Source organism: Austrofundulus limnaeus, unplaced genomic scaffold (genome assembly GCF_001266775.1).
Source record: "Austrofundulus limnaeus strain Quisiro unplaced genomic scaffold, Austrofundulus_limnaeus-1.0 Scaffold605, whole genome shotgun sequence".
NCBI classification, from domain to species: domain Eukaryota; kingdom Metazoa; phylum Chordata; class Actinopteri; order Cyprinodontiformes; family Rivulidae; genus Austrofundulus; species Austrofundulus limnaeus.
This window is the reverse complement of record NW_013953007.1, coordinates 6560-23944: the sequence shown is the minus strand read 5'-3', so window position 1 is coordinate 23944 and position 17385 is coordinate 6560. Positions and strand designations below refer to the sequence as shown.

Below are 17385 nucleotides of genomic sequence, written 5' to 3'. Positions count from 1 at the left end.
CACACACACACACACACACACACACACACACACACACACACACACACACACCTGCTGAACCCAAACTGTTTTCTGAGTTTGTTTGTAGGAAATATCTCATGAACCGGTGGATGGGTTTTACCGAAACACTATAACAGTTATTGGATTAACGTCTACAAATAATTAACTTTTGAAGTCGGTCTAATTTAAACTGCCATTTTTGTTTATTAAAATGACTAAAACCCTGCTCCAGAGATAGAAACCCCTTCAGTGTTCAGGTGTGGACAGACTGAACTTTTGAAAACAATGATGTCATAGTTCAACTCCTGCCTAACATACAACCTTAAAGTAGAYRWATGATGCTTTTAAACCCTTCTTTTTCACATTTAAATCCTTCAGTTGGGGTCTGTATRTAGTGGAACTGCAATGCTTTGGTCAGAATTCCTCCTTATTGCAACTCCTCAAGCCCCGCCCCTTTTCTGAGGTGTTTCAGATCAACTCGTTTTGAAGCTGTCTCTTTAAATTATCTGAAAATCATGGATTTTTGAGGATTATGATGCAGATAARACTTCATTATGTATGTGTACTGGTGCCAGTGGAACCACCACTGGACCAAAGCAGAAAAACTAATGAGTGGTAGATTTCTTTAGGTGCAGATCACCTCAGAAAGAAACACTCAGAGTCAGACCCTCTCTGCACCTCATATAATCAGATTTTAAAACTTGGTCATAGTCGAACATTAACCTATTCTACACTTTCCCTCCAAAAAACAACTTTGTTTTTCTCTGAACAGAAAGTGAATGARAATTCGTTACAGAGATTAAACGGATATCTGGAAAACCTTCAGAGGCCGGGCTCTAAGTCTGTCCGGCCGATGACGTTGACCTTTTTTGTCCGAGAAACAAAAGACAACAGTGACGTTCAACCGGACGCGCTGACTTCAGGTACACCTGGTTTTCACATGAACCCTTTGAACGAGTCAGACTCTGATTAAAGCGTGGTTCTTGTTTAGCAGGTTTTCGATCCGTGAGTTTCACCCTACAAACTCAGGATGTCCTGAGCACGGTGATCAATGTGCTGGCCTCCTGCAGCCTGCCTGTGGAGCACATGAAGGGACTCGCGGGGAGTTCTTCCACGTCTAAGAGCTCACCTGAGGCTGGACTGTTTTTCTACAGACCTATTAAATGGGACAAAAGCTACTACAGCTTCACAGGCTTCAGAGACCCCGAGGAGGAGCTGCAGCAGGCCAGGACAGTAGAGCCCACACTCAGGTTAGTCTAGTCCTTAGCTCTGGGTCAGGACTTCTCTACCAACAAAGGCAGTCACAGGACCGCAGGTCAGGTGACACCATTATAAAATGGATCATCCACTTTTGGCCTGGTACCACGTAGACTTATGGGCTGCCCTGTTCTCCAGCATGGTGTTTGTTGGCAGCTGTAGAGTAGGAAAGAGTCCAGCATCTCACCATATCCCATCAGATAGTTCAGAGCTTCACTTTTAATGTTTTACCTAAAAGGGTACAACATTTCAAACTAAGAATCAGTTTAAAACTCTAATATTTGACAGCTGATGGTGTATCTCTGTAACTTCTCTCCACCTTCAGAAGAACTAAAATAAACTGTAACTTATGAGCTTCTCTGTTTAAACAAATGGTGAATGTTTTGAAACCCTGTGGGGAAGTTTTTGTTCATCTCAGTGTGACGTCTTGTGGTTTTTAAATTTGACAGTACATGGCTGAAAAAGAACGAGGCTGAAGCTACAAAGCAGCACGGCGCCAGCCTTCCACGAAGAGAAGAGCTGAACCGGCTGAAGAAGGAACTGTGTGAAAACTTTCATCTGGAAGATATCAGGTTTGTTGTTTTGACACTGATGAAGTGTCGGCTCTTTAATAATCAGAACAGTCAGAGTTGGAAATGTAGTCATCAAAACTTTGTTCTTTTAATGTGGGGGTTAAAAGATGTGATGAAAAATATGATCAAGGTTATTTACATTAGAACTGGAGGCCAAACTGAACGTTTGACAGAAGTTTAGTAAATATTTGCACAAATTAAATGTGTTAGTAAGAGAGACTGATTCAACAGCCTCAGCACCAGTGTGCTGTAACATGGATGTTACTTGATTGAAAAAACAGTGACAAACTAAACAAATCGTGACATTTAAAAGCGTAGAGGTTTTAATGTACCACCTGCTGATAACTATTTTACAGAACATCACTTCAGAAATGACCAGAAAGGCTGCAAAGCTTGTTTTTGGGTTGTTCAGTTCCAAGAATCAAAACCTTCATCTTGTCAGAGTTTAAAAGTTTAGTGTATGCTTGTAAGTSACYGGTTGGATTCATCAGGATTCATGGATAAATATAACTGAGCATCATCAGCATAACAATGAACATTTATCCYATGCTGTTTGATAACTTTACCTAATGGAAGCAAATATAAAGTAAAGAGGACTGGTCCAAGCACTGAACCCTGAGGAACTCCATGACTAACTCTGGTGTAAGAAGATTCATTAACAAACTGGAATCTGTCAATTAAATAAGACTTAAACCATTTTAGAGCCGTGTAATCCCAATATCCTGGACACTAGCAGGACAAGTGTGGACAGAAGTCTGGTCTGTGATGAGCTCTGAATCTCCTCAGACATTAGTCATGTTTACAGGGGTCAGGTTTGGATTTAATCTGGTTAATGTTGTTTGTTTTTTATTTGTTTGTGTGGTGCAGGTGGCAGCGCAGCTGGGGAGTGACTCATAAATGCTGCCAGCTTCAGAGTCTCAGCCGATTGTCCTACCAGAACCCTGAAGCCCTCATCAACCTGCAAGGTACTGGTTCTGAGTTTATCTAGAAACCTGTGAGCTCAGTCTGTGCTGTAAACAACCAGGCAGCTGTTTGAATCCATTTTATTAACTTTTTGTCTTCATTGTGTTTGTTTGGTTTTACTTGGTCTCCAGAAATAATTTCTCTAAGGGAACAAAAATATTATTTTCATCTGTTTATGAAACAGCACGGCTGGTTTAAATGCTACTTTACTCAAGAAAGAATCAAACATTTGTTATTAGAAACACAAAGCTAAGAGGAAAGAAGAAAAAGAAAAGAGCCTCATTCTCATCATCATCATGTTGTTCTGAATGTAGGGTTATCAGACTGTGAACTGAAGCTTGGGTTTATTCTGTTATTATTTGAATGACTTGTTGAATTTTACCTCCTTTATTGGAACAAAGGAGATCTGATGAGTCAGCTTCTTTGTTAGCAAAATATCTTATGAACCAGTGGAGGGATGTTATTGGAACTCAAAAAGTAATCAGGATGTGCATTTAGCCCTGATAAATGTTTGGAGTCGATCCAACTCCAGATTGTTGTCAGAACCATCTGATCCTATAAAACACAGAATGACTTTAATTATACACAAAGTGGTGGTAGAGGAGCAGCATCCCTAACACATACACTTGTCCCYGCAGGACACACGGTTGTGTTTGCTGACCAGTCAGGGATGAACGCCTCTGGACACGTCCTGCTGGGAAGTATGGACGTTCATCACCAGTGGGCCAAAGTAACGAAGCTGCAGTCCTCCTCTCCTCCAGGTCTCCCCTTCAGTCCCGTCTCTGATCCGTCCTCTTCCTGTGTCTCCAGCTGTTTGAGCAGCTGCCGAGCTACCGCAGCCTCCAGCAGCAGACGGACCAGCTGAAAGAAAGGATCAGCTACCTTCTGGGGGGAACTCAAGTGGTCCACGTGGAGAGGCTGGGCCTGGTCCAGTCTATCACCGAGCACTACAGCACGGTCAGCACCTTCCACAAGAGCCTGAGGAGCTGGCAGCTGCGCCTGCACCCTCGCAGCCTGCACGGCCTCACCATGGTGCTGGAGAAGTATGCTAAACACACACACACACCTTCATCATACTGTTCTTATTCACCTAAAACAGTCCAGAATTAACCCCCAGGGGTCGGATTTATAAAACTGGCGTACGCACATGAGCCCAGAAAGTTGCGTACGCCACTTTGTACGCCAAGGTTGTGGTTTATAAAATCCAAACTTGACATGAAAATGTGCGGTGCCTCACGCCAGCTTTGACCCATGTGTACACTCATTTTGGAGACGTGAAACTGTGACACAGATGGTGAAGTGAGGAATTAGAGCCACATTGTGTAATGATCACTGTCAGATATTTAATTTAATTTCATAATCAGACTCAGATTATTTATTTATTCAGCTTTCTTAACAGTAGGCTAATATTTATGCTTCTGCTGCTGAGCCATAAGGACCTTTGAAATAAAAAAACTTAAATCTTAAATAAAAGTTCCCACGCTCAACTCCATTCATCTGCTTCCTCCTCGTGACCCTGACCCACACAGACCCCTCCCCGACAAGAGAAACTTCAACAGCACGACAGCAAAAGTCACACTTTGTATACACGCGCAGGGCGCACCCACCCTCACCAGTGTGGATGTTATAAAACTTCATGTTTTAAAGTCTGTGTTTGTCATGCAGGGTGGGGGGGGTGGGGGTCTGCCGCAGATAACAGAGCAGGCAGGAGGGGGAGAGGATGGGGAGAAGAGCGGTGAACTTATTTCTAATTTTATCTGACTTATTTAATTTTATTTTTATTGTTTTTATCATCCTGCAGGCTCTGAGAGAAAATTAATTTGAAGCTGAGTTTTTAATAAAATCATTAGATTACTCTAAAGCAAAATGAGGGAAAATCTGTCAATTTCAGACAATCTGTTCACGTGAGCAGCTGTCAGTCAGCACCTGTCAACCTCCAGACGCACGACAGAGCGTGTCTGAACCAATCACTTTTGTTAACACTGATCAGGTGACTGATTTAAATACATCTTAACATTCATGAGGTACTTTACATTGACTGTTTATGGTTGAGTGTGGGCGTGTAGAGGGTAGAACCTGAGGCGGGACCTCGTGCRCAAACTGACGTGCGGCTGTGATCTAAAAAGGAAAGATGCACAGAAACGTGTACGCACKGTTTTATAAATGTGAATTTTTTTTGGCCGGACGTTCAGTTTTAGTATGGTTTCCACGCAATCTTTTATAAATCTGACCCCTGGACCTGAAGGAAAACAACATGTCAGTTGTACAGATGTTGTTGCTGGTGTCCCCCCCACAGGGACCGCTCCACACCCCGTCTTCATGAGATGGGACACTTCATCATCCCCACCAGCTGTGACCCTGCCAAGCTYCAGCTCTTCCTCCAGAACCACGCCTCCGAGGCCCGGCAGAGAATCCTACAGACCAGTCGGTGAGTAATCGCAGCTGGTTCTGATTCCGGACCTGGAGCCTCATGTACACCGTGGTTCAGTATAACATCCGCACCAGTTCTTGTACATGAGGCCCTGGGTCCATACTGGTTCCAGGAAGGCTGGATTATTCTTACTTACAKGTTCCTTTGTGGTTCTGGTGGGTCATGGACTCAGTCAGGTTCTGATCCAGTTGTGTTCAGGCTGCAGGTGGAGGAGGACGCTGTGGTCCAGTCTTGCCTCCAGTCCCTGTCTCTGAGGAGCCTGTCCAAAGAACCCAGTGTGAGCTCCAGTCAGATGATCCRGTGCTGCCAGAGGCTGCTGGAGCAGCGCCCCCCACTCCTGCAGGGCCTCCACATCTGCGTGTCTCACTTCTACTCTGTCCTGCAGGACGGGGACCTGTGTGTCCCTTGGAACTGGAAGATCTGAACCACGGGTACTGGATGTCACAAGACCGCACTGAGTTGGCACAAAGACGCACTTTATCCTCTGATTATTAGAGTCGCARGAAAGATGTGGAGGAAGAGAAGAGTAAAAGTTGTTTTTAAACTCGGGAGTTGGTTCTGGAAGAGGTCTGGACCTCCCTGATCAAACTGCTGAACCAAAGAAGATGGATAACACTGAAAAATGTTTGAATACCGATCACAGACGTGGTTCAGCACAAAGTCAGGAATCAGTGTTTATTTTTATGGAAGTCAGTTTGGTTTAGTCAGAAACGTCAGTTTATTGTGGTCCAGACTGAGCTGAATGTAAGTGACTTCATTCAAAACGAATTTAATCAGGACTCTAGGAACACTACAGAGTCCAGAACAAACTGTATGGTCTTGTCATCAGTAACAGGTCCAACACTTTGTAACACTGCAGACTGAAGAGGTTAACATGTTTAATGATTGTTGGAAACTCACAACGGWGGAAAACAAGTTTTAATTTCAGTCTCTTGAATTCTGTTGGTACCAATGGACCAACCACTTCYACAATGGTTGTTTTGCATTTTAAAACTTAATGCCATACTTTTATAAGTTCAAAATGTGGTATAATCTCAAAAAACAAACAAACAAAATTAAACTTTCAACTGTAATATTGTGTAAAAACACACATTAAAGTATTGGTTCTGACTGAGACACTTTTWAAAACAGCTGGGTTCTGCTGCTCTTTATTTACCTCACCAGCCCTGTTAAGGGGTTCAGCATTCATTCAGAATTATGTTAAACTGTTATTTAATTCTTTAGTCATTTTATAACTTGTCATAGAATATTTATTTCATCTGATTTGATCAGCAGTGATTCAGTGAAGGAACTTTGTCAAACTCGCTGCCCAGGTTGAAGAGCATCATGGCTCGAGCTGCTGTCACTGCTGGGGTAATACAGTGGCGTCTCTTGCATATAAATATATATAAATATAACCGCTTGCATATAAATAAAAATGAAGGCGACATATTTCAGACAGTAAATAAAATTTATTTTCACTTTAGAGAATGCTCATTGGTTAGACAAAYGAACAGCAGCTGTTGTCTTCAAATGTTTAACAAGAACAAGACAGGAAGCTGTAGAGGCTCACTTCCTTTGAACTGCTGTGAAGGACGAGGGCACCTGGATGGGCTGCACCGGGTGGAACGACARGGGAGGGTTTTTACGGGATTCAGAGGAAATCATGTGGACTGTTGTGGGCAGGAGCTGGTTCCGTTTGATGATCTGGAGGGCGAGCTGAGTGTTTCCTGAAGAGACACGAAGGAAAACATGAAACAAATCCATCCCACCTGACACCAGGTACGTTTATGATCACATTCAGACCTAAGGAAACACCAAGTSCCACAAGGCTGTGAGCCTTTAAAAATGAAGCAACCATTGCAGAACTAAATGAGGACTTGACTCAGCTGGTTGACGTGGAGCCTGACAAATTACAGCCTGCTTTAGACTTCACAAGACRTCTGACGTCACGCTGTGTTTACAGAAGGAAATGTGGATGCTACATGTTAGCACGTTCAGAAGTTGTTCAATCAGAACCACTAAATGATTGTTTGGTCYAATGTTTACATTTGATGCTAATGAGCAACCAGCTAACCAACATGTTAGCTAGTATGAATTAGTCTGAGGYGGCTGTGGCAGGGGAGTGGTTAGGGAAGTCCTGGGACCATTGGTCGATCCTCCATTTCATCTGTCTCTGTTGTTGAAACTGACCTTGTGGCTCACATGACCTTGAGATGACCAACTGAACTGAAAACAGAACCTGTCTCTCTGGATAAACACAACACGATACGGCACTTAGATGTTGTACAAAGAGCTGACCGTTCTGGAGCTCCAGGTAAACCCCCAGCAGGATGGCTTCAGGAGGAATTTCCTTGGTGTTCACCATCGATGCAGCCTGAAGACAGAAACACAGAGCCAAGAGTGAAAACTGAGGGTCTTGGTGTTCACTTCCTGTGTAAGTGTCAGATCTGAGCCGACAAACCAAGAACATTTGAGAAGTACTGAAGAAAGAAATTGTTTTCTTATTTCACTTCTGTTTGGAAATTTTAATGTTTTATTAGTCATAACTTGTTTTACTGTATGTTTTAATGCCCATATTGTGTTTGTGTTTATTTTACTTTTGCTCACATTTTGTCACACTTCAGTCACCATTTTATTAATACTGAGTGATTTTTGTAAATATTTTTAATTAAATTCATTTTTTTATTGCAAAATGCAGATTGGAGAAGAGACAAGCTCCATCAGATTAGCAGGAAGTGTTTCAGTAGCTTCCAGCTGCAGCAGTGTTACAGGTATGATGGTTACCTGATGCAGACACTTTCGAGCTTTGTCAAACTCGCTCCTCAGGCAGTAGGCGCTGCCCAGGTTGAAGAGCATCATGGCTCGAGCTGCTGTCACACTGCTGGGGTAACACAGCGGCGTCTTCTTCCCTGCTGCAAACACAGGAAGACATTTTAGACTCMAACACTCGCCTCTCGCCGGTTGAATTTAAAACAAGGGCAAAGACTCACAGGCCTCCGCCGGCTCGTCTCCCTTCTCTGGTCCTGTAAACACAAACAAACGTTCAGGAAAACAAAGCAAAACTGATCTTGTTTAATGAAGAGGAAAAACCCACAGACCCTGGTCCTGTTCACTGGGGGGCAGTCCCACTGACACGTCACTGACGTTCTCTGGGTTTAAGTGAGTGATGGCGTCAGATATCCTGTCCAATGAGATGAGAGCTTCAGCAGCATACAGGTGGCCCAGGAACCTGAATAYAGAGAGATGACAGATCAGATGAACRTAAAGAGGAAAACTTATTATCTGTTCTTTGGATGAACCTGGAGCAAAACAAAACTCCAACACAGGTCCACACATTTTATTTTACAGAAACCAAAGAAACCACACCAAAATGTCAAAAACTAAACAATTTGGCTTCGTAAAAAATATCTTCAAAATATAAATACATCTATAACAAATATTTTTTAACCAACAGACAAACAGAAAACTAAATCAAACAGAACCATCTATAAGATTTTATTTATTAAACTGATAAGAACAGATACTACACTTGATCTTAGCCAAAAGGCCGAGAAGTGCTTACAAGATTATATTTATAAGATTAAAAACAAATAAATCTGAATTTGCTCTTAAGTCTGATCAGTCAAAATGAATAAATACATTCAGACACTGACCAACACTGAATCCATCAGGCAGGAATCGTCTAAATGACCTTCAGGTCTGTGGGACCAGTTTTAATCTGCAGAACATCAAACAGAAGCAGCTCTTACTTGAAGGATCCGGACACTTTGGTCTGATGCAGGAGCTTCTCAGTGTGATTCAGAGCCATCAGGTTGTCTCCCAGAGCCAGAGCCACGTAGGCGCTGCAGGCCAGGATGGAGCACCTGCACATCAGGCACACACACACACAGACACACACAGCTCTGTAACAGGATCCAACAAACAGAAAACTGTGAGGGAAAAAGTGTCAATCACTACCTGAGGTTTTCTACATCCTGCTTTCTGAGAGGAGACGACGGAGCTGCAGAGAAAAACTTATCAGCTTCCTGACTTTTTCCACTGAAAAACACACAACCACACACATCAGTGCACAAACACCTACAACTGAGCTCCAAAATCCAACTTTATAAGCAAATCTAAAAACATTTGTATTAATCACATTTGTATTAATCACAAACATAAGTTTTTCTGAGTGGTTTGTGTTGTTATCAGTCTATGAGGTGAACCAGCAGGCTCGTTTTTATCAGATGGACTGAGTAGAGGACCTGGGTTCTGGAGCATCAAACTCAAACTTATGAAAAAAACCTGGGTGTGAGCGTAGCCTTAAAAACCAAACTATGTTTGTATCAGAAATATATTGCAGAGTTTTTCACACAGCCTTCAGGTAAGAACAGTATAAAAAACAACATTTTGTTCTGGCTTTTGGTTTTGGTGCCATCCCGACATTAACAAATGGGTTAAAGCAAAAAAAAAATCTTCTGACTGATATATTTTTCCAATTTATCACAAACAATGATTTTAGAGCATCATTTTACTTTTATATTGTTTGTTCCTGATTTAGTTTTACTTGTAACAGAACATGTCATTGTGCCAAGCAATGATGAGCCTCAACTGCATGTTTAAAACTAAGAACATTAAAAACTTTACCCAGTAAACGGGTAAAATAACCACCAACAGTGAATTTAGGAGGCATTTCTTTGCCTGATTTAATGACAGGTCCACTCATAACAAACTGACATGAGATCATACAGCCTTCAGAACATAAACTAACTCTGTGCCAAACATTAGTGACATAAAGAAAATAACTTGTCAGTTTTGTCAGTTTGTATTATGAAAAACCGATACATGGATGTTTGAAACTGGTTAGAGCACTAATGATGGATGGACAGATTTATTTATTGACCTTTATTTAACCAGACAAATCCCAATTATTTATTTAAAAATTATAGCAAATAACTGTTGCACAGAACAAAATAACTTGAAAATACATTTTTTATTAGTTAGACTGATTTATTTTTTAAAATTACTATTTTTTTAAACAGTTAAAAATTTCAAGCTCATGTAAACATTTAAYGTGGTTTATTCTACAAATTTGATCATTTAGTGAATTACATTTATCACAGAGCAGTTCTATAACAGTATGGTTCTAAATATAAACAAGCAGTGAAGAATGAAACTGATAAACCACAGAAACATTTGAAACATGCATGGTCCTGTTCTCCTGGTGAGGATGAGCAGGTAAACGTTAAACGGATTCATCTTTGCTTTAATATGGGACAAACAAATGTTCATCAGTGAATCTGACTCACAGCGTGCAGGTGCTGCAACAACCAACAGGTCTTGGCTCGGTTCGTACTTTGGTACTCCCGCATAACGCGCRCATCCTCACCAGCGATGGAGGGGTTTATATTTGGAGCTTATGTTATTGTAGTAAAACAGGACATGTGGCAGAACAYTTTATAACTTGTGAAATGTTGTAGGATAGGAGAGCAAAAGCATGATGGACGAACAAACTGGATGTCGCACGCAGCCTTTACACGAGCAGTTTGGTCACACGCAAAGTTGGACATATCTGTTGGATAACGGCGCTCTGAGCACAAATATTTAATATAAAGTTAATTTTTATAGACAAAAGTCCAAGGAGAGAAATGAGTGAGGAGAGGTTTCATTTACTCAGGACTGACCTGCTGCTTTACTGACCCGCCCCGCTCCGCTCTGATTGGATAAAAGTGCTCTGGGGTTTGTTTTATTTGTTGAAAGTAGTGGTGCGTTTAGGGGTAGACTGGGCAGCTTTAGCAAGACCCCAACAGAAAACAACCAGAGTTGTTTTTTTCCCCCCTCCCTTACAGATGACAGAAATCCGTCCTGGCCACGTTCAAAGTGATGGAAATCAGTCATGGAGACAGAGAACTTCAAGACGCCCATCTGGACAGACCTCCTGCAGGCGCTCGTGTCCTCACACAGATGTTTACCTGTAATAAAAACTGAGAAGAGGCAAAACTGACCTGCACACGTCACTGTTCTCACTGCCGCTCTCGGTGCTTCCCGACTGACTGGAGCTTTTRGAACCGTTCTCAGCCTTGGTTTCCTGCTGCTGGTGTTCCGGCAGCAACAACAGAGCGTTCCTCAGGCAGATGGCTGCAAACTCCATACTGGCTACAGGAATGGCTGCTGACTGTCCGTCACTACACAGAGAAAAGCCACAGAGACCTCCATCATCCTCTGAGCACAGGTCAGAAACCAGCTGCTGGCTTCCATGTTTACAGGGATAATGTGAAAAACTTCCTGCAGAAATGCAGTGTGAATGCTTCACGCTGAAAGAGTTTTGCTGAAAATTTAAAAATAGCAAAACTGTTATGATTTACAGCCGACTTCTGCTGAAAGTAACAGAATAGAAAGAAGCCAAGAAAGGGTAAAAAAAATCTGAAAACAGCAACAACAAAAGAAAACTGCCAAAATTAGCAAAAAGATGCTTGAAGTTAAAACAGGAGGAGAAATTACAGAAAAATTTCAAATATGCAAAAATCATGAAAAGTACGAAAAACTTGCAAATTGTTTTGAGACAGCTAAAAGTTTAAAATGAGCCTAATAACAGCTTAAAAAGTAGTTGCAATTAGCATAAAGAAACAGAAAGAGTGTGTTTGCTGATTTAAGTAGTAAGAAACTGAAATCATCACACAAAMGGTGAATTTAGCTGAAAAAAGCTCAAATTAACTGAAATTAACTAAAAAGTAATTAACACAGAAAACAGCTTAAATTAGAAGAAAGAAGCTCAAAAAGTTTAGATTAAGATGAATTCACACACTAACGTGCCAAACAGAAACCATGTCCATCTGATCTAGAACATGTAGCTTCAGTTTACAGGAAGCTACACTCAAAAACAGATGTAGGGATTTAAAAAACAAAAAAATCAACTGAAATGAGTAAAGGTAACACATTTACATTTAAAGTAAATGTGTTACCTTTACTCAGTTCAGTTGAGTGGAACCAGTTGGCATAATTTTTTTTTTTTATTAAATCCATCATATCTGTTGTTTGAGTGTAGCTTCTACCTCCTGATGTTCTGTTTACACGATGACAGAACAAACTAAACTCAAAGCCCTGATCAGAGCAGAATGACCCGTTTGGATCTGATACTGACCTGTAGGTTGTGTTCTGAGAGGACTGAGACGCCAGAACAATTTTGCGATGGTAACCCTGCCCRATGACAGACTGAACGATTCCCTTTTTACAAGGTAAACCTTTGTTTTCCTGTTCCGACCCCTGCAAACATCAACACAGGTCAAGGTAAACATTCACAGAAAGCGGCAGCGAGATAAAAGTTCAAACACGAGCCGTGAWGAAGTGAGGAGGGACGTACGCCTTTGTTAGCAGAGATGCAGCACTCTGCGAGCCGCAGCCACAGCCGAGGGTTGGAGTGGTAAACCTGCACGGCCTCCATCAGGCACTCAAACGCAGCCAGAGGCCTGCCGATGTGCAGCAGCTGGATCCCACAGTTGTACAGCAGCTCGTAGCGCTTGTTGGACAGTAACGCACACATGGGGATGCCCGCAAACTTTTTAGCTACAGGATGAAGAAAACAAAGAGCTGAGTATTTTATACTGAGAGACAGGAGAAAACGTGTAAATGTTATGACTAATCTTAGAGGAACAAAGAGGATCCTGAGACCTACACTGCTCAGTGCTGCCGTCTCCCAGCTGAGCACAGGTGTGGTCGTTCTCCTGAAGAGCCTTCTTGAAGTAGAAGATTCCCAGGTTGTGTTTTCCCATGGCAAAGTGAATGCAACCCAGATTGTTCCAGAACATACATCGAACACATTCACCTGGACAAAACAGGTCAGGCTGATGAGGAGACTGTTCAACCAGCTCACAGAGAAACCAGAACCAGAAGGTGGTCCGGACTGGTCTGACAACGTCAGCAGCTCCCACCTGTCTTCATCGGTCCAGGATGTTCTGCGATGTTCGAGCTGTTCAGCAGCTTCACTGCTTTCCGGTAGTTTCCTCTCAGATACTCAAAGTTACTTTTCAAGAAGAGCGACGGTGCAGACTAAACGAGAGACAGACACCGGGTCAGAAACCAGGACAGAACACATACTGATCCTGCTCCAACACCTGTTCCACACCGAGCCAACAGAACCAACAGAGACATAAAGATGACCCAGATCTGTGGTTCTGGGCAGTTCCAGCTGGTACTCACGTTTCCTGCTGTATTCATCACTGATTTGATCTCTCTTTTACAGGCTTTGGAGGACTTCATCTGGATGTAGGCTCTCACTTTGTACTGAAATAAAAACATAAACAATCAGCCTGACGTTCTCTCATCTAACAGCTGATGTTCCATGATRAACAGAACCTACCTGGTGTATTTTAGATTTAGCTGCTTCAATCATGGCTGTGAATTCTGCTCTCTGATTGGCTGCTTCTTTGTTTGAACTGTTGCCCTGGAAACAGACAGGACCTGACAATTAATTAAAAAGCTCATTTCGGCTGCTTATATCCAGGATCTTGTTCTTTTTGTCACGATCCACGTCTCATGACCACAGGTGAGGGTTGGAACGTAGACAGACCAGTATTTTTTTCTCTCTCTCTGCTTGGCCTTCAGAGGAGTCGGACACTTTTTGCTCTCTCTCCCGAACATCCCTCTTTTCCCTGCTTTGCAGCTGGATCAAGCCTTTCTTCTACCTATCATTCAACAAYAAAAGAACTACAGATCTGGTCAACTGGTCTCTGAATGCTATTGATATCATTTTTTCCACTCTGAGAYTAGAGCGTGGGGAGCRCAGTTGTCCCAGTGGAACTGTCGGGGCCGTGAGTGTGTCAGGTAGCTGGGGGTGATATCTGATCTGCCTGGCACCTCTTTCCATTGAGGACGTCGAAGATGTTTTTACATTTGGATTTATGATAATCGGATTCCTGCTGATCGGCTGTGGAGGAGTTCTGGATTATCAGAAATTGAGAACGACACTGACAGCAGTCCGGGCCTGTGTGAAGCTGTCAGTGACCCTGGATGGGATCTCCTGTACGGCGAATGCACAGACTCAAATGATGGGGGCGTGGACCGGCTGTGGTCCCTGGACTTTGCTAGGACCGCAGCCCAGCAGCGTGTCTGTGAGGAATAAGGCAACATCTGGGTGAAGTTCATACGGGAGAGGCGAGATGGTAACGAATCTGGATTATTGGCATTTTCACAACCCAGAGACTCACTTAAGACTTTCTGAAGGTCTCTRATTTGGTCCAGGCACTCTGCCCTGGATTTCACCGGCTCATCTGCACCCCTTCCATATGTTTGTCCCCCCGCACCCTTCCCCTCCTTAGCTGCTCCTTTTGCAGAGTGTTTTTTTTTGTGCGCATGCTCGTGTGTGTGTGTGTTTTTCTTAAATAAAACACAGGATCAAAGCTCTTTTTTTTTTAAACTCATCCTTCCTATATGTGTGTATTCTAAACTGCAAGGCAGCGCACTACGTTGCGCAGGGCCCTGGACTTTCATTCCTACAGGTCTGTCATGTGTGTGTGTATCTCCGGACAAATGTTCTAAACTGCAATTTCGTTCTGCATTGCATCTTGATGTTGTGACAATAAATGCTTCTGATTCTGAAATCCAGAGCTTTGCCTTTCGACCCAGCTCTTTCTTCACCACAACTGGCCGAAGCAACGCCCTCTCTACTGAAGACGAGGCCACAATCCATCGATTCATCTCCCGCTCCATCCTACCATCACTCATGAACAACACAYCCAGATACTTAAACGCCTCCRCTTGAGGCARAGACTCCTTTCCTACAGTTAAMTAAATGTTTTATCTGAAAACTTCTTGATCTGAAGTCTTTAACCTTTTCCTGGGTCACATCAGGTGGTGGATTTAAGCTGCACCTTATACTTTTGGCCACCAGAGGGCACCATACATGACTGTTTTGATTCTACTAATGAACCTTTTTCCAAAACAAGCTTCATTTGGCCATCACTGTCAAAAGATACCAGAGTTTCTTAGAGCCAGCTTCATAAATTTCACAAGAGCTTCACAAAGCTCGTTACACTTCATTCACACACTGATGGTGGTGAGGCTACATTTTTATACCTGGATCACCCTGATATAAGAGGTTTCAGAGATATGACTTAATGTATCTTTTTAATCACAATAATACTTTTATATTTGGTTTAAATCCTATTTTTAGGATATTCTAATGAAAAACTATTGACGAAAAGAAGAAACCTCAAATAGTATTTAGATTTTGAGATTTCCCATCTGGAAAGAAACAAAAGCTTTTAGCTCAAAGGGAAAATATAAAAACAATTTATGGTGTTTTTGCTTAAAAACAGGTTTTTGTAGCTACTGCTCAAAAAAGTGCTTCAAAAAATTCTTTAGGATTATATTTCAGACAGTTCATTCAAATGATACATTGACAAGGCATTCATTAAATTATATTTTGACAAAAGGCAATTATTGCAAACGTTTTAATCAAAACACAAAATCTGCCCATTTCTCCACCACTTTGAGACTTGGTTCAATGTGATGGCTCACCAAGAGTTCCTCTGAACAGCCTTTAGCTGCTTCAACACAGAGTTAGCAGCTCTGACTGAAGCTATATTCATCCTCTGGCAACATTTATCATAAAAGRGTGTGACCTCATTATTAATACAGCCAAACATCTGATTCCACACATACAGGTACAAAGCTTTTACTAACTCTGTTAGCTTCTTTATTTTCTGTTTCGTTCTGACATTCAGATAGGCTGAAGGCTGAGGTGAACTGACTCTACTTTTTTGTTTAGTAAACACTGCTGCTGACCTCCTACTGACGTCACTGACCTTTAAATACACCAAGACAAATGTGAGGTTAGGCTTCAGAAGGGGTGAAGTACACCACAATCAAAAGGTAAGATGAAACGAGCCCGCTCACTGAGCAGAACAGTCACAGTGTAGCCCACCTCTCCTTTGCTGTTCTTGTTGCTTCCTTGTGCAGAGATTTTGTCCAGCACAGCCAGCAGGTGAAGAGCTTTCTCTGGCTGGAAGGTGAGCAGGTACAGATCCACCAACAGGAAGCACACMGCCTGGGCAAATTTCTCCTCTACAGAAAAAAACACAAGGACTTCACATTCAACATCAGCCCGAGGCAGGAATACAACCAAAATATTTAATATTACARCTGGAATAGTGTAAAGAAACAGGACGGTGGGTCAAAAATCAAAGATTAAAAAYCACTGAAGACCAAAATTCCAGAACCTATCAGTGAGTTTTAGCTTTCTGTTGAGCTCAAATCAAATTATTTTTGTTATTTTAACGGTCAAGCCTAAAACATCAATATTTTCCATCTTTATGTTTACGTAAACAAGAAACTCCAACAATACATGAGGAACAAAGGTTCATAACGTACCGAACGGTTCGAGGAACTGGTAGAGCTTCTCTCCGATGGAGATGGCCTCAGAGTACTGACGCATGTGATAGTGAATGATGGCCTGGTTATAGTACAGCAGGCAGTTCTCCACATCATCCAGACCRTCAGCATCCTCAGCTGATGTGTGAAGCTGAAATATAAAGAYGAGTCCAGCAGGTCAGAAACAAACAGAACCRTGCTGGAGGACAACGTGGAGCCATCGGCTGTTACCCGGTTTCTTATGGCCATCAGGGTCTGCTTCAGAGTCCCTGTAGTGGTCTGACCAGTCCTGAAGAACTCAGCCACAGCTTTATTCCTCACCATCTTGTAGTCGCCTTTGCTGAGCTCCTGCAGAGCTTCGAGGTGCTTCAGAGACTCGTCGTACCTCCCAGCCTGTGGAGAATAAACAACAAACTTTCACTCATCTGCAGGATTATTATTCCTGTGTTCGTTTAAAGATTCTCAGGGAGACGAGAGGATAACTGAACACAATAGACCAGGACTCAAAACTTTTCAAAAGTCATAGATAGGGGTGTAAATCACCAGTTTCGTCACAATATGATTTGTTTGGAAGACAATACGATGTTGATCGATATCGCAAATTCTGTCACAATTTAATTTTGATTCATTTCACAAGTCTGCAATCGATTTCAAGCGCTCATCTAGCATAAACGATTGCTTTAAAAAGGTATCATATCATGCTTTAAAATCCTTCTTTTTCACGTCTAATTCATTCACTTATGGTCTATTTAAAATAAAACTGCAACGCTTTGGTCTTAATTCCTTGTTTTTGTTGCTCCACAGACTCCTTGCTTTACTCCTGTTCTGAGTTGC

The 17385-nt window shown here is 42.2% G+C and overlaps 2 protein-coding genes across 4 annotated transcripts in view; one reads left to right on the top strand and one right to left on the bottom strand.

Annotated features, from left to right (window-relative positions):
- tcaim (T cell activation inhibitor, mitochondrial) overlaps positions 1–6346 on the top strand; it is a 10724-nt gene extending 4378 nt beyond the window's left edge. Inside the window, exons 4-11 of one of the 3 annotated variants that reach the window (XM_014026970.1) lie at positions 773–923; positions 992–1250; positions 1707–1829; positions 2697–2794; positions 3431–3522; positions 3603–3835; positions 5089–5220; positions 5422–6346. In XM_014026970.1, the coding sequence (XP_013882424.1) occupies positions 773–923; positions 992–1250; positions 1707–1829; positions 2697–2794; positions 3431–3522; positions 3603–3835; positions 5089–5220; positions 5422–5647 (1314 nt within the window). In that variant the 3' untranslated portion in view covers positions 5648–6346. Of the gene's footprint in view, positions 1–772; positions 924–991; positions 1251–1706; positions 1830–2696; positions 2795–3430; positions 3523–3602; positions 3836–5088; positions 5221–5395 lie in introns of all 3 variants that reach the window. The other 2 variants (XM_014026971.1, XM_014026972.1) reach the window with 2 other exon arrangements.
- Positions 6347–6654: 308 nt separating this feature from the next.
- cnot10 (CCR4-NOT transcription complex, subunit 10) overlaps positions 6655–17385 on the bottom strand; it is a gene marked incomplete at its 5' end in the record, with an annotated part of 14391 nt that continues 3660 nt past the window's right edge. Inside the window, 17 exon segments of the mRNA XM_014026969.1 lie at positions 6655–6932; positions 7504–7579; positions 7990–8117; positions 8196–8228; positions 8304–8434; positions 8955–9068; positions 9163–9243; positions 11190–11369; positions 12326–12447; positions 12545–12747; positions 12857–13006; positions 13113–13230; positions 13381–13464; positions 13541–13624; positions 16106–16245; positions 16552–16702; positions 16783–16944. Coding sequence (XP_013882423.1) covers positions 6772–6932; positions 7504–7579; positions 7990–8117; positions 8196–8228; positions 8304–8434; positions 8955–9068; positions 9163–9243; positions 11190–11369; positions 12326–12447; positions 12545–12747; positions 12857–13006; positions 13113–13230; positions 13381–13464; positions 13541–13624; positions 16106–16245; positions 16552–16702; positions 16783–16944 — 2118 coding nt within the window.